Raw genomic sequence first — 22,752 nt, forward strand, 5'->3', positions numbered from 1 at the left:
CTGAGACAGAAACCCAAGAGAAGGACTCGTAGACCACATCAACTGCCAAAGGCCTTATTTTGGTCCAGAGAGAAAAATTAAAATGTCTTAGAAGATGAGTGGCTACCTTGCCAAGCCTCCCTTCCCCCGGGGACTTGGATCCCAAATTCCAGGAAGCACAGATACACCCATTTCAAGTGCCTCGCTGAAGGACACAGTATTGGCTCCCTGGAGAAGCTTCTGGTTGTAAGTCTCCAGCAAGAGCGATGACTGGCCATGATGAGGTTCAAGCCGTCAGTGAAGTCCAGAAAGGCACGGGCTTCCAGAGTTGCCTCTGATGCTAGCTTCTGAATTCAAACAGCCTGCGCATATTTGGAGAGGTGATGGGGAGGTGTGTCTGATTGGGACGCTGCCCGGGGTTAAGTGTCAGCGATCCTTCTGCACCCCGAGAGTGTGGGTGTTTCTTACACTGGGAAACAGTCAGCATGGGCTCCTCAGCAGGAGGAGCTGGTGGAGCTCGGGGGGCTGGTGGCAGTGTGGTCACCTCCTCCGCACACGCAGGGTGTTGGTAGCAGGGCCCCTGGCTTGGGCTTGGTCAGTGTAATCCCACTTGCATCCCACGTCCAAGGAGTCTTCCTCAGGCTGTGGCTTGGAACAGATTGAGAAACCTTTAGGGTCCCTCATTAGCATCTACTTGCACTTTGTTGTTTAATAACACAGTCTTACGCTTTCTCTTCACATTTGTTTTGAACTCTTGCTAAGTACCAGGCATGGCCCCTGGTCTCACTGGAGCCTCCCAAAGGCCCATTTTATGAACTGGCATTTTGGGAGAGCATCTCTACAGTGCCAGGCGCAGGGAGAAGCATTTTGTGGACTCCGTCTCTTGTCATCACCATTTTCATCCCCATTTTATTTTTAAATAAGATTTTATTTATTTGACAGCGAGAGAGAGAGACAGCGAGAGAGGGAACACAAGCAGGGGGAGTGGGAGAAGGAGAAGCAGGCTTCCTACTGAGCAGGGAGCCCAACACAGGACTCGATCTCGGGACCCTAGGATCATGACCTGAGCTGAAGGCAGAGGCTTAACGACGGAGCCACCCAGGCGCCCTGCATCCCCATTTTAAAAGATGAGGAGACCAATTCAATTAGAGAGCCACAATCCCTTTACTGAAACTCCAGGGCCAAATATGTTGGCATTCAGAATTTGGGGGGCGTGGATAATATATCATGTATTAGGCAACGCCCTAGTACATGAGCGTCACTTAATAAAATACTTGAATGTTGATGGAAAGAAACATTTAAAACAGTCTCACTAAGTGGGATAAAGATTATAGAGAACCTTCTGCCAGTTAGGGCCCTGAGGCCAGTGGAATTTAAAAAGACTTTTGGTTCGGGGCGCCTGGGTGGCTCAGTGGGTTAAGCCTCTGCCTTCGGCTCAGGTCATGATCCCAGTGTCCTGGGATTGAGCCCCGCATCGGGCTCTCTGCTCAGCAGGGAGCCTGCTTCCCCCTCTCTCTCTGCCTGCCTCTCTGCCTACTTGTGATCTCTCTCTCTCTCTGTTAAATAAATAAATAAAATCTTTAAAAAAAAAAAAAAAGACTTTTCATTCTCAGAGGTTTTTGGAGCTATGCATGAGGACCTGAGGACCTACCCCAAGGTCAGGGCTCCCCAGCTCCATGTGCGTTCGTGCTGGCCCCCAGATCCACATTTCTCCGGGAGTGAAGACATGAGAGGTGGCCACAGTCCCAATCTAGATCTGTTCACTCCCAACTGTAGGACTTTTCTTGTACTTGTTGTCCTTTTGCGCCCTGTTTTCATGCCTTGGGAAGCTCTGTCACCTCCCCAGTGAGAGGCCTTCCCTGACCTCTGGAATTAATGGACTTCTAATTTGATATTCCCCACCCAGCACCCTGTCTCTCTTCAACCACAACTTCATGCAGCAGTCAAGACATATTTATGTACCTATTGTGTGCCAATGGATGGATGGATGGATGGATTGCCTGTGGGCATGGTAGGGAAAAGCTAGGTGGGGCTGAGAAGTGGGTGAGCCTAGACTTTAAGGGACCAGGGTCATCCTGAGGATGGGGCATGTGGTCAGTGTATCAAAGGCAACAGAGAGCCAGGGAAGGGATGATTTCCCACAGTCGAAGGCAGGAGGCAGCTGGAGCCCATGGGAACCATTTATAGCTACGCCCTCACCCATCCAAGTCCATGGTGGACCTGTGGTCAGAGAGTACACTTTCCCCCTGAGCCCCAGCGTGGCCTTAGGCTCCTTCCCCACTGGGAATTTATTAAGTTAGTCAATTCATTAAGTGAGCCCAATCTGCCATTGCAAGCCTGCTCAAATTAAGGTAGAACACACTTCTTAGCTCTAGTTAAATATTTATAAACATTTCCCCTTACAGGGTGGAAGCCTTGCTTAGAAACCGTATCTCACCTTGCATTTATTTAATCCATTTCTTCCTTTCTCCTTTTTTGTTTCCCCAGGAGAAAATAATGAATGTCAAAGGAAAAGTGATTCTGTCAATGCTGGTTGTCTCCACTGTGATTGTTGTGTTTTGGGAATATATCCACAGGTAACTGGGGAGTGCGGTGTCCACCTTTGACTTGAATCTCTTAGTTATCAGCCAAGTCACCAGGTTGAAGTTGAAATGGAGATTAACTGAAACAATGAAAGGCAGATTCCACCCTTCCTGTATCCCAAGCCCTGGACTATATTTAAAATCATTAGATCTCCAAGTACCTTGGAGCAAAATTCTCTTCCTTCCTGCTACAATCCGAATGTCCTGATTTTTATAACCTTGCCATTCCGGGTAGGCTATATCCAGAAACAGCAAGGCCATTGTAAACCCAAAATGTGACTTTAGATGATTTGTGCAATGAGCTGTGGGAATTACCTTAAGAAATTTCAGACAGGAATTTCATGAGAATTGCACCCTGAATTTTGTAATTCTAAAATATTTTCAGGGCTTAAAGGAGCAACTCAGAGTTGTTGACTTTTGCTATAAAATCCACTCCGAGTGGCGGGTGATTCATTTGTGCCTGGCTGCAACGCTTGGGGGTGTTTTGTTTTGTTAACTCTGGAAAGCAAAATGAATTAAACATTTCTGGGTTTTCACATTCATCCATGGGTTTACCCCAAATATACGTGCTTCTGTGCTTTGGGAAAATAAATGGTCTCAGAGGTTCCAGCTGGAGAGATTCCTAACAGAAAGAAGTCTCCGCAAACAGCTACAAATATGCAGGATGCCTTTGACTTCACTGGGACAGCTCCGTCTTGATCCAAAAAGTCCACCGTACAGCGATGGGCAGGGAGAGCTGTGTTGGCACGACTACCGCTATTTTCATGGTGGAGTGCTTTAGGAGCCCCCAAGTTAAAGATGACAGCCTGGATTAACATTTGAATTCTTTTAATTCTGAAATCCTAAAATTTGATGAGCCAGCAGGACCATCTTGGCTACTAAAAAAGGACATGTGCCTTTAAGAACATCAGTAGGAGGGGCGCCTGGGTGGCTCAGTGGGTTAAAGCCTCTCAGGTCATGATCCCATGATCCCAGGGACCTGGGATTAAGCCCAGCATCTGGCTCTCTACTCAGCAGGGGGCTTGCTTCTCTTCCTCTCTCTCTGCCTGTCTCTCTGCCTACTTGTGATCTCTGTCTGTCAAATGAATAAATAAAATCTTAAAAAAAAAAAAAAAAAAAAAAGAATATCAGTAGGAGGAGGACTCCCCAGAATATGGAGCTGTTATTCCCCGGAGTAGAGCATAGATCTAGCCCCTTGTGGAGCATTAATCTGTTTCATTCTGAATAGCTCGTTTTCATAAAATCAAGACAAGCTAGAGTGTGATCAAGTTCAAGGGGTCTACACCCACAGCTTTCGAATTGAGGGAGCTGGGGATACTTAGTCCTAAGATGAGTGGATTCAGAGTTGAGTGCAGGGAGCCTGGGATCCCTTGGGTACTCGAGGGCAGAGGAGTCTGGAGCTACCTTGTCTGGAACTGGTCCTCTGCCACCATGTACCACCTCTGTGACCCCAGGCATGTTACTCAGCAACTCTGTTCCTCAGTTTCCTTCTCTTTAATAGTACCTGCCTCATAGGCATGTTGTGGGGAGGATTAAATAAGTCATTGTATATAAAACATTTAGGGCAATGCCTGGGACTTAATAAGCACTCAGTAACTGCTAACTGCCATCATTGTCGTCATCATATTGGCTCCAGAGGGCAGAATAGGACCCGGGGATTTGACAAACAGAAGGAAGAGCTTGAGCAGCTAGAAGACTCCCAGCAGAAGAACAAGCATTCCATGGGGTCCCTGCCCCGAGTCTCGATGCTTGTGCGGATAACCCACTGCCTCTGAGTGCTTGTTTGTTTAAGCTTGCTGTTTTGAGTCTGAGCCAGAGTTGTACTTCCATATTTTGGGCAGCTTGCAAAATTAAAATGTGGGAGCCAAAAGCCCCAGTGTGCATTTTGGCACCAACCTCCCATAAACAGGTTTATTTTGCAGCGCTGGGCACTGGCTGAACAGTAACTAGAGCAGGTTCTGGCTGCTCTTTGGGACCAGGGTTTGGCACCCGGACTCTGGGCACATCATCCTCCAGTGTGAGCAATCTAATGAGGGTCTGCAAGAGGTGTAAATGGCAGCAGATCCTTTGCCACCTCGTGAGTTGGCCATGTGATGGTTTGGGGGGAGCTGAGGGCCCTAACCTGAGACAGGTGCACAGCACTGAGCTTAAAAAGGATTTTGACAGAACTAAATGGAACACATCAACTGACTGCACTCAAGGGGTTATGGTCAAGATGGAGCAGGAAGACACTAGAAGTAGAGAAAGACTATCAGGGTAGAGAAAAGGAACTGGCAGAGTTAAGAAGGCTAAGATTGATTATGTTTGGCTTGGAGGGAGAATCTATTTTTTGCATTGATTTACAACTGTTTATTGAGCACCTACTAGGTGCCGGGCACTATGCTGGGATCGTATCAAGAAAGGCACAGAAGAGATGGCATTTGAGCTGTGCCTTTAAGGATGAACATGTGGGAAATGTCATATATGCATCGTGGGTATCACGGTGACTGTTGAGATGCTGAAAGATTCTGAGGAGGAGAAGGAGAGGTTAGTCAAGAGAAGCAACAGGGTAGCAAAGCTGAATTTAGAAATTGGTGCCCTGAGTGCCAGGTGGCCACCTGAGAGGTGGGTCCCATCCTCATTCCCCTCCCCCTTCCACCTCTTGTAGCATCTGGAGTTGGATTCTCCAAGTTCAAATACCGGCTCTACTCCTCACTAGCAGTGTGGCTTTGGGCAGATCACCTAATGCTTCTGTGCCTTGGTTTCCACCTCCGTAGAATGAGGAAGAGTAGAACCTACTTGTTGGGTTATTGTGAGGGTTCAGTGAGTTAATATATGTCAATTGCTTAGACATATGCTGAACAGTGGCTGGCCAAGCATTCACTATTATGAATATTGTCAGAATGAGTAGAGGAACAAGAAATTTTAGAGTGTGGTGCATGAGTCCTGGGCTCAGAGGAGGAAACCATCGGCAGTGAGAGAGCATGATTTTTTTTCCTACAAGGAGGTGCTGACACCCAACAGGAGGAGAAGGCAGAGGGAGGGGATAAGAGGCTAAGGGGCGTTGGCAGAGTCTGCAACAACTGTGAGTCATTTGTGTTTTTCAGGGACGAGGGAGCTGGGGCCAGGCAGGGGTTGAGTCAAGGGAGGTGCCTGAACTCTTCCTACGAGGCTGTCCTCCCTTTATTCAGAGAGGAAAAGGGGCCAAGCAAAGCTTAGCACTGGGGCACAGCGTCCCTGCGCAGAGCAGTGGAGTAATGCATGGGAGAAATTCTGTCGCTGTTCCCCTCCAAATGCCTCTCAAGTCAGTGAGCTTCCTCCCCTCCACCTCCTCAACTACCCTGAGTCATGCTTGGGCAATGGCCATCACTTCCGAACTGGTCACCCACATTCACTCCTACACCCCTGCACTCTGTTTTCTGGCGACCTTCTTCAGTTCATGTAACACCCTGTCCCTCTCTTGCTTAAAACTCTTCAACGGCTAAATCCCCAGTAGGTCCCAGCAAGGTCTGGCCTCTGGCTACTTCTCTTCCACTTCCTTGCACATTTCAATGCCTCCTTTTCCCCCTCAAGTCCTTTGCATGGTTTTCCCTTTGTCTGGAACACTCTTCCTACTTCCCCTTCACCTGGACTCCATTTATTCTTCAGATCCCAGCTAAAACATTCCCCCCTCTTCCAGGAAGCCTTCTGGGTGTTCCTGTTAAGTGTTTATAGTTACTTATGCTTTTATTGTTGTTGTTAAGGTTTGAGATTTTTCAGTCACCTCTTTCCCACCTCTTGTTCTGAATAACCCTGACGTGACTATAAGTGAAAATTTCCAGTCCCAGTAGAAACTAGGAGTAGTCAAAACCCAGGCTTTCAGCTCAGCCCAGGGCTTCGCTGTTAATGGTTGCAAAATCACTTTTCTCTGAATTAAAAGTAACATGATATGTTTTTATTTCTCATTTGTTTTCAGCCCAGAAGGCTCTTTCTTGTGGATATATCATTCAAAGTAAGTGATTTGAATTCTACAGGTCTATGGGAGGTTTCCCATGTCTAGTCTGGCACCCCCTACAGTCCATTTTTAGCATGGCAGCGGGCTGGGGGGTGGGGTAGAACCCTGATCAAGGATTCTGTAGGGGTGGTGGGGGAGGTGAAGAGTGCTTTCCCAGGGATGTGGACTACCCGCCTCCCATTCCCTAGATTGGCCTTTATCCAGCTGTGGCTTGTATTTTGCCCTTGCTTCTCATCAAGGGTTTCTTTAAGTGGTATCACTTGGAGAACATTCCCCCTTGCTGATGAAAAGAATCAGGACAAGTATTCTCCATTATGCTGCCCAGTATATGTTATACAAAGACCTTTTAAGAAATTCCTTTGAGATAAGGGATCAGGAAAAAAAGTCAGGGTCTCCTGACAAACTAATACTATTATTATTATTATTATTATTATTATTATTATTATTATCATTACTGAAGGCAGCGAGAACTATGTAAGCCTTCATTTTTCTATCTTTCGCTTGGTTGCCAGGAGGCTCAGGGTAAAGTCTTGCGCTTAACATCTTGTACTTTCCTCGGCTTTCATTTCTGATATCATTCTTCCCTGGTGTCAAATCCTGGCTTTTATGCTCACGTTCTGTGGGATCTTAGCACTTGGCCCAAACCCATGTGGTCAAATTCTCAGCTAGAAGTGAACATAAAGGTGAAAACCTTTATTCTCATGAGTAGCTGGGATGACCAAGATCAAATGAAAACAGCGACCTGGGCGACTAAAGAAATACTTCTCTTTCTGTTCCCTTTTGTTTAAGTCGTATGTGGTCTCCCTGTGGTATGGCAACCACGCCTAAATTATCCATCATCTGAAACACCTCCGGAACGTCCATGGGCTTTAAAACAGGTTTCCTCCTGGGATGCCTGGGTGGCTCAGTGGGTTAAGCCACTGTCTTCGGCTCAGGTCATGATCCCAGGGTCCTGGGATCGTGTCCCAAATCAGGCTCTCTGCTCAGCAGGGAGCCTGCTTCCTCCTCTCTCTCTGCCTGCCTCTCTGCCTGCTTGTCATCTCTCTCTGTCAAATAAATAAATAAAATCTTTTAAAAAAACAAAAAAAACAGGTTTCTTCCTATTATTAGGCCTGTTCCTGCCTCACCGCCTGATTTGTCCAGCCACAGGGCACCGCAGCCCCCACCTTCCCGCTTTTGCTCTTTTCCCTCCTCCAGAAAGCCCCCGCCTTGGAGAGACTCTCACAATGAGAGAGGATGGAAATTTCCACGTGTGGGTGGCGAGGGTGGCTTCTGATGACAGACAGCTTCCTGAGGCTGTCCCTGCTGGCCTTGGTAGCAACCTGAACTCTGCTTTAGCAGAAGAGATCGTTCTTGGAAAAATACGCATTTTTATTTTGTGTGTGTGTGTGAAGATTTACAATGCGTTCTAGTAATTTTCAACTTGTGATAAAGCTCTCTGCTATATGTGATTTCGTTCACGTTTCAAAGTACCTTCTTGGTAAGTTTATTATCATGATTGTCACCATGGTTATTATATATCTGACTTTTCAGAGGAGAAAACCAAGATTCAGAGAGGGAAAAGGTCCCATCACGGTCGTACTACCAGTAAGTGGGATATCCATGACTCGCATTTACCTATCAGTGCCCCCCCCCCCACCTTAGACCCCCCCCCCTTCTCTCCTGTGTCCCTGCCAGGGCCCCCTCGTTGAGCTGAGTGCGGGGGGGGGGCTGCCCAAGGGAGGAGAGGTCGGGCAGGGGTGGGTCCATCTTCCCCTGTTTGGCTACAGCAGCTTCACTTTTTTTTTTTTTTTAAGTTTTCATTTTAATTCCAGTTCGTTACATACAGTGTCATCTTAGTTTCAGGTGTACAGCAGAGTGATTCAGCACCCCTGTATATCTCCCAGGATAGGGTAGCGTCACTTCTGTCTGTTTTATGAACTGGCAGTTTTGTTTTGTTTTGTTTTAAGAAATTAAGTGATTTTCTGCCATAAAAGGAGTTTGGAAACCCTCCCCTGACGAGCCCCGTTTGGGACTGCCTCATTTTCTAAAATTGTCATCTTTCTCATCTTAGAAACCCAGAAGTTGGTAACAGCATAAGTCAGAAGCACTGGTGGTTTCCGAGCTGGTTTAACAATGGGTAAGGTGATGGGAGGGCCCTCTCTGTTTGTCCATCCGCCCAATGCTTATAGAGAGTCTGAAGGAAATGGCTTCATGGTTGTGACCTTCTTGGTCACTTGTCTTTCTGGCCCTGTTGAAGTCATACAAGGAATCTGTTTCATGGTTGGGACTAGGATAATTAACTTTGGGGGTTTGGTTTAGTTTTTCTATTTAACTTGGGGGTGAATGGGGCTTGGGCTGACATTTAGGCTGTGGGAACAATGCTTGAAGCTAATTTAGTTAGCTGTTCATTAGTCCAGCAAGTTCCTTGAAATAAGCTGAGGGTCCTGGGTCACTAAACTGGTAACTGTACAGACCTGGAAGGAAAAAAAGAAAGGTGGGTACTAAGTCTTTCCACCAGAAGCATGTGTTTATGCACAAACGTATCGTGTATCTTGAAGCTTTCTCCAGACACCCCCTCGCCACACACGTTCTCCACCTGGGAAGGTGTGCTCACGTTCACCAGCTGTCCTGGCACCAAAGATCGGCCTCCCTGCCTCACTGGGCTTGCTTTCCCTTTGTACATAGGACCCACATTTACCAAGAAGTGGAGGACACAGATGAAGATGAACGAGAGGAAAACAACGGAGAGCTTCAGCTATCAGACTGGTTTAACCCACAGTAAGAAAGGAGGCATCCCCCATCCCCTCCCTGGGTTCAGTAAATCCATGAGCTCCCATCAGAGGTGGCGGGAGGCAAGAGTGCCATTGAGAACACTCCTGGTTGGGGATACGGAGTCTTAGCATCCATCAGACTTTTACCATAGATTAGATGAGAAACTGAGGGTCTGGGTGTTTTGACTCAGATGCTTGAGCAACGACATAGCAATTCTGACAGCGGCTGTCCAAAGGCAGCAGGTGAATCACAGAATAGTGGGGCTGGAGGGGGTCTTGCTGGCCACGGGGTATTGTGGAAATCCGCAGCATCTGGAGTCAGAGCAAGAAAATTCTCTCTTGAGATTCAGCTAACTCATCTGAAAATTGGTGGTGATGATGAAAGATCTCATGAGGCTGTGCGTGCATTTACTAAGTGAACATACAACAAATGTTTATATACCAGCTGTATATACCAGCTGGTGTTTTTCAAATTACCAGTCACAGTCCATTAATGTGTTTAAGAAACTAGTTTAATGGGTCAAAATGAGTTTTGTTTGTTTTTTTTTTTTAAAGAATTGAAATCAAATAGAAAATCAGGAGGCATCACATGAAGTAGAAGTAAGGCTAAGTATTGTGAGGTTGAATTATTGTTTCTGTATGTATGCATATGTGTTTGGTTGTGATGTGAAATGCATTTCTCACTGTAGGTTGTGGTAAAAAATACTGTGCTAGATGTAGTGTTAGGCACAGGAGATAGGAGAGACCAGCCAATATGGTTATACTTAAGAAGTTTCTAGTCTTCGGGGCAGGAGATGTGCAGGGAGAATTTGCCAGAATTGGGAAGGAGTTGTGGTCAGTCCGACTTAACACAATGTGGCTGCGGGAGTAAGGAGGCAGGAGCTGTCTAAGATGACCGTGACACCTGAGAGACTGGTGGGTGGTGGTGGTGGTGAGCACGATAGGAGGAAGACAGCCAGGACTAGGAGTGGGGGTAGGGGATGAGCTCTACTAGAGACGTTTGGATTCAGGTACGTGCTGGGCATGGGGACTGAGATTCACAGGGTGCCTGTCTTAGTCTGTTCAGGCCGCTATAAACAACAGAAATGTATTTCTCACAGTTCTGGAGGCTGGGAAGTCCAAGATCCAAACCCCGCAGCTTTGGTGATTGGTGTGAGCCCACTTCCAGCGTCACAGACAGTCATCCTCTCTGTCCTCACACGGCGACAGAAGGGGTGAGAGGGCTCTCTGGGAGCTCTTTCCTGAGGGCACCAATCCCACTCTTGAGGCCTCCACCATCATGAACCAAGCACTTCCCAAAGGCCCCACTTCCAGAGGTCATCACACTGGGAATTGGGTTTCAGTGAATTCCAGGGTGGTGGGGGAAACAGTCAGTCTATGGCAGTGCCCATGAACTTAGTGGAAGACATGTGGTAGACATGTGGGCAGCCCTGGGACCTGTAGGCCTGGAGGGGGCCACCCAAGTAGAGGGCTAGAACCACATCCTGTCATATCAACATTTAAAAGTCTGAGAGGGGGCAGAGAAGTCTGAGAGGGGGCAGGAAGAGCCTTAGAGAAGGATCAGGAGAGACTATTCCAGTGGGAGGGGTATGAGCTCTGGAAAGACTGGGTTATGTTCTGGCAAGCTCTCTTTTTGTTTGGGGGTAATGTGGAAGGATGGGAATTTTGGCCCCCACGTATGTCATTCAGTGAGCTGGGCAGCAGGGTAGCCATCTGTGAGACGCTAAACCCTTACTGGAAATGCAAGAATACAGAAGCAGTGGTGCCTTGTTAAGCCCCTTAGGCATGTGTGTTGGGGAGGGGAGGGACCTCCATGAGGCTCAAAGGGCTAGGTGAGCCAGAGATAGTCACCAAGTCCCCTTCTAAGAAGGATGGTGCTCTTCTGCTGTGGCATTTCTGCTCGCTGTGCGGGACCTGGGAGGCAGGGTGAAGGCTGAGTTACCGGAGACAAAGGGAGAGACATATCATGGCCACCAGCTGTGACTCTGCTCTGCCCCATGCAGGATACAGCGTCTCCTCCAAACAGATGGTGAGCAGGTATGTAAGGAATATCAGTTTGAAGAGGCACCAAATTTAAGCCTTCCCAGGGCACCAAAGTATATTTCCTGCCTAAATGAAGGATTAGATGAACGACTGCATGAACAAATAAATATATTTCTATAAGTGTATCCCTTCCTGGAAACGGCCTATAACATGTTACAGTGTATTGTGCACACACTTCCACAGTGAGATCTCTTAGCTTCTGTGACAAAGCATCCTCTGGATTTCCCTCCTACTTCTCCATTCTCCTTTCTCGGTCCCCTCCAGAAGCACCTCTTCTGCTTCTCAGCCATCAGTGGTTGGAGTTTCTGGAGGCTCCCATCCATTCCCATGGCCTTAGATGCCATGGTGTGAGAGTGACTCCCACCTTCCCATCATCAGCCCAAAGGTTCCCTGAGCCCTGACTTGGGTCTGAGTGCCTGCTGGACAGCTCTGCACACACGACTTCCATGACTCAGCTGGATCTCCACATTCTACCCTCCCTTGTTCTCAGTTCCGATCTCATGCCACAGTCCTGCCTATCTCTCCGGTTCATCCTTTTCCTCCACCCATACCATAGTCTCCCTGATGGATGTGTTCTGTTAATCCTGCCTCCCAAACTCTTCCTGTATCATGTCCTTCTCTGTATTCTGCAGCCCTCATTCTTGTTCCTGTCGCCATCCCCTCTTTGCTGGGTCACACCGGCTCCGGCATACTGATGCACACATGGTGTGCACCTCACAGCTTTTCTGACCTGCTTCATGATTCACATTTTATCATATTCATATTTAAAATATTCACTTTGAACACTTCCTCTACCCAACACTTGGGGACCACAAGGTACCCATTAGTCAGGATGTAAAATTTAAAAGCTACCCATAGCCTAGGTAGGTGTGTGTTTATCTCATGGGATGACTCTGGCCATCACGGAGCTGCACACACTGACCCGGTGGGTGTTGTGCTTGGACAAAAGGCATTTGGGCAGCTCTGAGTCTGTCCTGGCACTTTCCCCTCTTTCTAGAGCCCCATCCTTTTGATCTTGCACATCTCTGGCAATTGGCAGTAGCAAACACTAGCTCTGACACATGGGTGGCCTGCCCTGTGTCACTTCTTTCAGGGAGCAGTGGTGTCGATGGTTTTGCTAAGACTCCCTGATGCACAGGTTCATCTGGGAACTGATCCTCCTCCCCGCCCCCCACTGCCTGTGCTTTCAGGCTGTCACCCGGCTTCTTCATCAGGGTCCAGGACATATTGGAATTGCCAGTGAAATTTAATAATTAACAGCTGGGAAATAGGACATTTTAATTTTTAAGTGAACATTAATTTTTAATATCGCTGCCTTTTTCTTTCCTGCTTGGAAGACTCTCCCCAGCCAAGCGACAAAACTGGATATGGCTTTTTCTAACTCAGTCTCTCTAGAAGATGAGGACTAAGCTGGGGTCCCATTGTATAGCAGGCTGACCACCTGTTGGGAGTGTGAGATTCTCAAGGGGTAGGAAGGAGTCTCATTTCTCTGATCTCTGTGCTCAGCAGTGGGGCTGGTGTGGCTAGGAAATGTGTGGTGAGGGACTGTCCCTTCCTATAAGGCTGAAGATGCAGATCTCTTCTGCTTTTCTCTTACCCCTCCTTCCTTTATTTGTAAAATATGGGGGAGGGTGGCACCCACTTTATAAGGTGGGGGTGAGGATTAAATGAGAGATTGAAAGTCAAATACTTGGTCCCTGTGCACATAAGTATTAAATAAGTACAGTTGCTACCTGCCAGCCCCCCACCTTCCTTTAAAAAAAAAAAAAAGAAAAAAAGATTTTATTTACTTACTTACTTACTTACTTAGGGCAAGTGTGAGAGCTAGTGGGGCAAGGGTTGGAGAGAGGAAGAGAGAGAGAATCTCAAGCAGACTCCCTGTTGAGTGAGCCCAAGGCAGGGCTTGATCTCACAACCCTGAGATCGTGACCTTAGCCGAAATGAAAAGCTGGATGCTTAACCGACAGAGCCACCCAGGCTCCCCTTTTTTCCTTTTTTTTTTTTTTTTTAATAATATGACCTGCTTACAACATGTCCAGATTGTAAACAGTTCCAAGACTTGGGTAGGGGGCTGGGTGGGAACTACTGAAAGATCCTTGATGGGCTAAAACTAAGGACCGCAAAGAATGAGGCAGTGACACGGGGCGGAGTTCAAGTTCAGAAACGTTGGTTATGGATGTGTAAGCTGTGTGTGTGTGTGTGCGCGCGCGCACACACGGTGGTTTGTGGTTTGAAATCCTGTCATTCAACAAAGGGGGGGTTTTATGTGACTAAAAGCATCACATAAATTTCTAAAAACATAACAAAACAGTAGCTCATTATTTCTCATTCTGCGCTGATAAAAATGCCAGGGTAGCTAAGGTGAGTGGAAATGATGACAAATGTGGGTTGTAACCCCAGCCTCACCAGCAGAGCTGGTACGTGTCCACATAAGAAGCAATGCAGGGTGGCAGCTCAGAGCATAGACTCCAGAGTCCAACCATCTGGGTTCAAAAACCGGCTTTGCCTCTTACTAAGCTCTGTGACATTGGGCAAACTATTTAACCTCTCTGTGCTGCTCACAGATAAAATGGAAATCAGAATAGCACCTCTGAAGGGTGATGCCCTGAACACAGTGCCTGGTCTCACGGGACATGCTTATATGTTAGTTTCCATCAGCGGCAGCCAAGTTAGCAAGACTTTCTGAGGCTTGGTTTTCTTACTTGTACAAGAGACATAATATGTGGCAGGACTGTTGCCAATGAAAAAGTGTAGTGAAGGTGCCTGGCACAGGTTGGTGCTTTCATGATTGAAGGAAACCAAGAGTGGCTCTTCTCGGAGCAGCCAGCCCACGCAGGGTGTGAGGGCAGAGCCCAGACTCCAGACAAGATAGGGGGGCAGGAGAGCAGCCTCAGAGTGCCCCAACCCCCATCTCTGGGGGCGATTCAGCTGTGCAGGGGGAGGAGGCCTGAATCAGGGCACAGGCTGCAGCCGGAGGGACACTGTCATCTCAAGAAGTAGAGTGAAGAGCTTGGTGACTGATGGACAGAAGATGAGAGTCTGCTGAGGCACTTTGCACTCTGGGGCTGGGGCTGGGGTGGGGCTGGGACTAGGGCTGAGACTGGAGCTGGGACTGGGGTGAGTTTGGAGCTGGGCTGAGGGCTGGGGCTGGGGCTGGGGCTGGGATGAGGTTGTGGTTGACCCAGCTTGGCCCAGCCTCACTCTGGTGGTGGGATTTGGGCAGTTTTGTGAAAACCCACCCTCCTCCGATGTGTGGGACTAGGGGAAGTTCTCACTGGCTCCATCTATTTGCTGACATGTCCCCAACAGCCTCCCTAGGGCCACATGCACACAGCCGGCCGGGACCCAGTGGGGACCACGAGGACTTTGCCCTCATCACTGGCCTTTCCCCCACTCAGTGGATGAAGTACAAGCAGGTGGTTAGTGGGGACAGGCCCATTCGTGCTGGGGTTTGAATCTGATGACTGTTTCAGTCTCTGCTTCCCAGCAGGGGAAATGCAGCCACTTCCTGAGCAGTTGGGGGTCAGGGCTGAGTCTGTATCACCCCCTCCTGCTGGGCCCCAGCTGCTACACAGCCCTTCCACATCTACCCTCCACAGTTGGTCAGTTTGCTGTCGTTCCTGTGTTTGCATTGGCTTTGCCAAGTCCCTTTTGAGCATTCTAAGTGCACAAAACATGCCTCCCCTTTGCCCTTTGTGCTCCTAGCAAAGAGACAATGTGGTCTGTGGGGAGGGTCTGTGCCAGAGCCCCATGTTCCAGCCTTGGCCATTGGGGGGAGGCTCTGTTAAGTCCCTGCTTTTCTGGGTGACTTTGTCTCTTTGTGCATAAAACGAAAAATAACAATTAAATTGGAAGCCCTTTTTGGCCCATAACCAAGGTTTTACCCAGAAAAGGTAAAGGTAGAAAGGTAGATTAAAATAGCTTTCTCTCATTTGGTTCCAAGGTCACGCTCTCATCCTCCCATCAAGGATTAGGGCCTCCTGAGCCTTGGATGGCACCCATGGGGAAAGAACCCAGAGATGCCACTGGCAGTTTAGGAAGGGCTGGGGAGATAGGGGAAGGGATCCAGAAGGAAGAAGAGAATAGGAAAGCCGCGAAAGGGGACAGAGTGATGGAGATGTACAGGTAAGATTCCCATCGGGGACCTAAAGGCAGCCCTCAAAGGCACCTAGCCAGAGCCTCTTGCTCCTCATGCAGAAGATGCTGCTCCTGCAAAGGTCACACCAGCCCCTGCACAGACCACACCAGTCGGCTGACTGCTTGGGGTGAAGTCAGGATTCAGGGGAAGTCTCAGCAGATCATAGCTGACCCCAGTGTCCCCTGAGACAGTCTCTGCCCTACCTTAGAAAAGCTGTCCTGACTCATGGGGACCTATATTTTGTCACCAGGAAACGTCCAGAGGTGGTGACGGTGACCGGATGGAAGGCACCGGTCGTGTGGGAAGGCACTTACAACAGCACCATCCTAGAAAATTATTATGCCAAACAGAAAATTACCGTGGGTTTGACAGTTTTTGCTGTTGGAAGGTAAGTGTCCCTAATAAGATCGATCTCCGCTTTTTCTTGTTTTGTTGTCAGAGTGTTTGTAAGGGGCTCCCTGGCCTCATGGAGCTGTTCCTGCCTTGTCTGAATTCTGAGATAGGAGAATGTTATAATGGGATGGTTTCCATCCCTCCTCTGCTGAGCACCCCCCCCCCCCAGAGGGCTGAGAACAAAACAATAGTGAGTTAACTCCTTCCCACCTCAAAGGGAGAGTCTTGGGTTGCAGGTTAAAGTGTTCGTTCCATCCACAGAGCGTAGGGTCTGTCGCACACCCACACACATCATGGCTTTCTCTGGAAATTCCAAAAATGGCAGCTGTTGGCCCAAATGTGTATCATCCATCCTCTTACACTCTCAGACCCACGACCAAGGACAGAAGGACCTGCAGATCCAAGCATGATCCAAGACTGATCCAAGCATGGCAATTCTCCATGTCTTCCATGGCGCCTCAGGTTTTCCTTGGCCCCCAGAGATTCAGCTAGCCAGAACCTCCTCTCTAGAGGTTGGGTAGGTTCCTGTTTGGGCTTTCATTTCCTTGTTTAGAATGCCTCTTCCAAAACTACAGTCATTCTTACTTGAAATTAGTAGCCATAATATTAGTTTTCAAATGTAACATTTGAAAACTAATATTATGGCTCTTTTGGAAAGTCTTTGGGTTTTGAGGAGTCAACTCACCATTTTGCTCTTTTGGAAAGTCTTTGGGTTCCCCCTGCCCCCGCCAAAACAAAAGCAAAAGTTCAATTTTCCTAGTCCCCACCCCCACCATGGGCCTCTCCTGTTCCTTTCCTGAAAACCACATGGAAAGTTGATCCCTTGGCCTCTACAAAGAGTGTTGAAGGCCCAAGTTGATTTGAGCCTCAGATCTACCTGCCGTAGGGCCTAAAGGAGAGCTCTGTGAAGATCTGATGGTTCTCCTGAGACGCCCCCAACCCAGAACCCAGAAACCATCGCTGTAGCCATACTAATCAAGAATGGTGACCTGGTTAGTCACCTGGGTGGCATCTCTAATAGACAAGGGTGACTCTGGAGTTTTTGACATTTTCCTCAGAAGAATCTGTAGCATTCTGAGTCAGGAGCCTATACTCAGCTCACCTAATCCCATGGCACTGGGATTATGTTAGGGATTGCTTCGCTCTTGGTGTTCCCCCAAAGAACAGAATACTGCCTATGGCTCCACAACAGCTTTACCATCCAGCTGCAACTCTGCAGAACCAAACTATAAATCACGTATCCTGGGGAAAGCCCTATGCTCTCTGCTCTGAAGCTTGCCAGGACTGTTTGTGTGCTCAGCAGCAATAAATCCTTATAAGAGTGGATTTGGACTTTTAAGAGGTGTGATGTTTGGTTTGTTTTCAAATAACAATGCAGAAAGCCAACAGCAGTGTTTTAATCCCTAAACAATGTTAAACCTCTAACAGCTCCCTCCCTCATCCTAGGATTGTCTCCCAAGCTTCAGAGCACAATAGATTTTTCTTAAAGTTCCAGAGTGCCCAAGAATTTCTTGGCAGCCAGCCATAGAGCCATGTTGAACTCCCTGTTTATATTGCTCAGATACCTTCTTTCCATTTAAATCACCAGGACTGTAAACTCTTGGGCTTCTGGTGGCCAGCCTTAAAAGCACACTTTGTTTTGGTAGTAAAGAAAGGAAATCCGGGCAGTCACCAAAAAGCATAATGAGGTAACAGTTATGATGGCTCACAAAACTTCTTGAGCCAGCGAAAACTTCTTGATGATCAGCAAATTAAATTCAATCCACAGTCACTGAACAAAGCATGAGTCTGGGATCTACATGAGTTGTGTAAAGCCATGTGACTCCTACTTCTTCCTCCTCTCTGTGATCTTCCTGGCTTCACAAGATTGTACAGCTTGGGTTACAGAAGACACCAATATGACGTATTTGGAATAAAGACATACATAGCTAAAATATCTCCACCCACCCATTAGCATGGCCCAAATCCAAAACACATTGTCAGTACCACATACCAAATGCTGGTGAGGATGTGGAATAACAAGCACTCTCCTTCATTACTGGTAGGAATGCAAAATGGTGCAGCCATTTTGGAAGACCATTTGGCAGATTCTTACAAGGGTAAACATAATCTTACCATATAATTCAGCAACTGCACTCCTTGTTACTTAGCCAAAAGAGTTGAAGATGTATATCTACACAAGAAAACTCCCCACAGATGTTTTTACTAGCTTTATTGATAATTGCCGAACTTGGAAACAACCAAGACATCCTTCAGTAGGTGAAAGGATAAATGAACTATGATATCTAGAATATTATCAGTGGTAAAAAGAAATGTGCTATCTCAGGCCATGCACACTTGGAGGAACCTTAATGCATGTTAACTTAGTGAAAGAAACCAATCTAAAAAGACTGCATACTGTATAATTCCAACTATATGACATTCTATGGAGATAGTGAAAAGATCAGTGATTGCCAGGGATGGGGTAGGGTTAGGGGAGAGGTGCTGATGAACAAGCAGAACACAGGAGGTTTAGGGCATTGAAAATACTCTGTATAATACCATACATAGTGATAGATACATGTCACTATACAGTTGTCCAAATCCATAGAATGTTCAACACCAAGAGTGAATCTTAATGTAAACTATGGGGTAATTATGATAGGTCAGTGAAGATTAGTGGATTGCAAGGCATGTGTCACCCCAATGCTGGATCCTGGTAGTGGGTGGGGGGGAAGCTGTGGGAAGGGAAGGGGAGCAGTGGGTTCATGGGAATTCTGTGCTCTCAGTTCAGTTTTGCCGTGAACCTAAACATGGTATGAAAAATAAAATCAATTTTTAAAAACAAGGGAAAAAATAGTTAAACTAAGGTTAAATCAGGTTGTTTGCTCTGGTGTTAGGAGAAGTCTTACAGTGGTGGTATCTGAATGGTATATTGGTGTTTGGGGTGATCACTGGGAGGCTCCTAGGGTGAATATGTAATATAGAAGGATATCTATGCCCTGTAACCCATTCTCTGGGTCCCAGAAGAGGATACGAGAACAGTGATGATTAGGTATAATATGTCCCCAAAGGACCTAAGGGTCATGTCACTCTTGTATCCAGTAGGACAACAGCAACATTGGGTATAGTTTGAGGGAGAACTAGTGCCCCCTGATGTTGGTCAGAGGGTACAAGCTTCCAGTTACAAGATGAATAAGTTCTGGGGAGCTAATGTATATCATGGTGATTATAGTTAATAATCCTGTTATTATGCACTTGAAAGTTGTTAAGAGAGTAGATCTCAGATGTTCTCATCACAAAAAACAAATAGTAGTTATGTGACATGCTGTAGTGGTAATCATTTTGTAATATGCAAGTGTATCAAATCAATACTTTGTATACCTTAATGTTATACAAGTACCTAATGTTATGTCAAGTACCTCAGTGAAGCTGGGGAAAAAAATATCAAATAGTACCCACTTTGCCTGCCCAGTCTGAACCAAGAGATAAATAAGACTAAGGGCTGAGCAAGATAGATGACGTGAAATCATGTTCATTGCAGTTAAGGTGGGTACTGGAGAATGTGGCTTCTGTCTGCAGACCCTTGGCTTCCTGATATTAAATCACTGAATTAGAAAGATCAGGTATCCAGGCTTACAGATGCAGGGTAGGGCCTGTTCTAGTACTCTCATTTCAAGGCCCCAAGCAGTTGAGAACATAGGCTCCAAGAGTGAGAGTGGTGGGTACAGGTCAGTCTTCCAACATCAGCAGGTAAGTCACTCCTCCTCCCCAAAGTGGAGCGATTGAATGGTGGAAAGCAGCGAGGAATGTTGCCCTAGCAGATGTGGAAAACACATGTCTGGGATAGGGAAGATCATTCCTCCCCTACACTGCCAAATGCAGACAAGATCATTGGAAGAGCATGGAGTCTCCTGTGCAGATCCCAGCGGTTACATTTGTCCCATTCTTCTTTGTTTCAGATACATTGAGCATTACTTGGAGGAGTTCTTAGTATCTGCCAATAGGTACTTCATGGTTGGCCACAAAGTCATATTTTACATCATGGTGGACGACGTCTCCAGGATACCCTTGATAGAGCTGGGTCCTCTGCGTTCCTTCAAAGTGTTTGAGATCAAGCCTGAGAAGAGGTGGCAGGACATCAGCATGATGCGTATGAAAACCATTGGGGAGCACATTGTGGCCCACATCCAACATGAAGTGGACTTCCTCTTCTGCATGGACGTGGACCAGGTCTTCCAAGATAGCTTTGGAGTGGAGACGCTCGGCCACTCGGTGGCTCAGCTGCAGGCCTGGTGGTACAAGGCAGACCCCGACGAGTTTACCTACGAGAGGCGGAAGGAGTCTGCAGCCTACATTCCATTCGGCCAAGGGGATTTTTATTACCACGCAGCTATCTTTGGAGGCACACCCATTCAGGTCCTAAACATCACCCAGGAGTGCTTCAAGGGAATCCTCCAGGACAAGAAAAATGACATAGAAGCCGAGTGGCATGATGAAAGCCACCTAAATAAGTATTTCCTTCTCAACAAACCCACTAAAATCTTATCCCCAGAATACTGCTGGGATTATCACATAGGCCTGCCTTCGGATATTAAGACTGTCAAGATATCTTGGCAGACAAAAGAGTATAATTTGGTTAGAAATAATATCTGACTTTAAACTGTGCTGGTAGGCTTCTGAATTTGAGAGAGTATGATTCTGGCAACTTTCTCAGAAGAGTAACACTTAACTTTTAAACAATACTAACAAAACACCAACACTGCAAATACTTACTCTTCTTCCTTGTAACTTTGAACTTCACTGTATGGGAGAATGAACCTATGGTAATCAGGTGTAAATTCCCAGTAATTTCTTATTTATGCTGGGTTTGGGGGAAATACAAAAAAAATTTTTTTTTTTTTTTTACACAGGCAAAGAAAAAGCCAGAAACCCTCTGCACATGCCAGATAACATACTGGGAAAAAAAGGTGCTAAGGAAGTGTTTAGCCACAAGATACAATTGTGAGGGTCAGCTCCTCAACTTCAGTGTCCTTGCTGAGTTGCTCAGCAGCAGAATCTGAGGAAGGACATAGTCAGTCCCCGCTGGCAATCCTTGGATGGTTTCAGGAGCAGACTGCTTCAGGCCATTGGCTGTCCATGTTCTTTTCCCATAAGGAAAATGTCATTTGGCTTCTGTACAGAAGATTGGTGGAGAATTCCCAGTGGATAGCCTGGTGGTGAAGGTTTGGAATCCCAGGATATGTGAATGAGCCAATGGGGGCTCAGCATGGAGTTTAAACAGACTCATAGTGAGTTTTCCGTGAAGTGGCAGAGGGTGGGAAAAGAGGCTGGTCACTGTAGGCCACCTTTGAGGGGCACAGGGCATGGGGCTGGTGCTTAAACACAGCGCGGATCCAGGCGCTGTGTGGGAGGCTGTGTGGGAGGCCCTGCGGGCCATCTCCAGCCTCCTCAGACCCACAACGACAGGTCTGAGGCAATGCGGTGGCCTTGCATGGAGATGCTTCTCTTTTGGCCCAAGTCACATTCAGTCTGCTAGACTCTGCTGCTTGTGTCCTCAGTTCTGTAGCTAGAGCTTTGAATTAGATGGTGACAGAGTAGGCAAAGGCCCACAGTGGACTAAAGAGGCTGGCAAAGAGTTCAACTTCCCAAACCTGGGCTGCATGACAGCTAGTCATCAACATGCCCGGCCTCCGCCTGCTCGAACCCTCAGGGCCCCCCAGCCCATCATGCCCCAGAGTGGAGGGCTGACATCCAGGAGTAGACCAGATTGGAAAAACCCTCCCATCAAGCAACCTCTTGTTTTCCCCTGCCCCATCTTCACTAAAGCAGTGTAACAACCAGAATAACAACAGTGAATAAAATCTGCTTCATATCAGAAGCAGAGGGGATGGCAGTGGGAGACCTCATCCTCGTGACTGAACAGCTTAACATGCAGTCCCCTTCTCTAAGAGAAGCTCTGAAATCCTACATATTATTTAAAGTTAAGTGATTCAGTGTCAAGGAAGTTGGGAGGCAACATCTACATAGGCAGGAATATTTATAGTTGGCATGTATTCCAGTTTGGGTCATTGTGTTTCCATTTTTAAGTAATGGATTTGAAGAACCACTGCCCTGGCTCCGTGGTGGGCACAGCGGGCTTATGTGATCCAAATAAAACCCACATTTTTTTTTTCCTACCATTTCACTGTGCCTCCTACTCTTCAGTCCTTGCCAAAAAAATCTCACAACCCGGCAAAACCAAACCAAATCGACAAAGTCCTAAAGAAGTGGACTTCGTGAAAGAAAATGAAAGCCACACGTCAGGGTGCTGCCTCTCTCCAGGATTCAAGTTTTCCAGGATCCCTTCTGGAGTAGGGACAGTTGAGCATTTACGTTCTACACCAAAGAAATGCCCTATCTTAAAAGATTAGGGGAAGGGAATCTTGATTTCCTTTTGTTTGTTTAAGTTTAAATTTAAACATTAAAAAAAATAATAAAATTCCTGATTCACAGTTGAATAAATTATTTTCTCAGTAGATTCTGGTCTGGTCATGGATTGTGCACTTCTCCCAAAGACGTTCAGAATCGTCCATGATACAAATTTTACATTCTTAGACTCCAAAAAGTCCCATGGTCTTTCTAAAAACACATACACTATTAAGAAGATAGGATATGGTTGAGAGTCCCAAACTTTCAAAACAACAAATGCTTATGGAGAGCTTTTCCAAAGTGGGGCATTGAAGTAATTAACTCCCCGTGGAGGAACCAGAAAGAAAAGGCTCGCCCCTGAAGCCTAGGGCGGGACAGGGCAGAGGGAGAAAACAATGTCATAATACATCTGGGGGTAGTTAGTCTTGACCTCTGGGAATATATATGGCCAAGGGGCTCTGGGAAAAGGCTAGATTTCCAGCAAAGTCAGGGCTGGTGGAT

General features: G+C 47.0%; 1 protein-coding gene across 4 annotated transcripts in view; it reads left to right on the forward strand.

Moving 5' to 3' along the window:
- Window positions 1–22,358, forward strand: part of GGTA1 (glycoprotein alpha-galactosyltransferase 1 (inactive)) — a 52,729-nt gene extending 30,371 nt beyond the window's left edge. For all 4 annotated transcript variants that reach the window (XM_059410892.1, XM_059410893.1, XM_059410894.1 and 1 more), the window contains 7 exons: window positions 2,467–2,555; window positions 6,496–6,531; window positions 8,068–8,121; window positions 8,588–8,653; window positions 9,202–9,294; window positions 15,719–15,856; window positions 19,803–22,358. In XM_059410892.1, coding sequence (XP_059266875.1) covers window positions 2,476–2,555; window positions 6,496–6,531; window positions 8,068–8,121; window positions 8,588–8,653; window positions 9,202–9,294; window positions 15,719–15,856; window positions 19,803–20,496 — 1,161 coding nt within the window. In that variant the 5' untranslated portion in view covers window positions 2,467–2,475 and the 3' untranslated portion in view covers window positions 20,497–22,358. The remainder of the gene's footprint in view (window positions 1–2,466; window positions 2,556–6,495; window positions 6,532–8,067; window positions 8,122–8,587; window positions 8,654–9,201; window positions 9,295–15,718; window positions 15,857–19,802) is intronic.
- Window positions 22,359–22,752: the final 394 nt, after the last annotated feature.

Source organism: Mustela nigripes, chromosome 9 (assembly GCF_022355385.1).
Source record: "Mustela nigripes isolate SB6536 chromosome 9, MUSNIG.SB6536, whole genome shotgun sequence".
NCBI classification, from domain to species: domain Eukaryota; kingdom Metazoa; phylum Chordata; class Mammalia; order Carnivora; family Mustelidae; genus Mustela; species Mustela nigripes.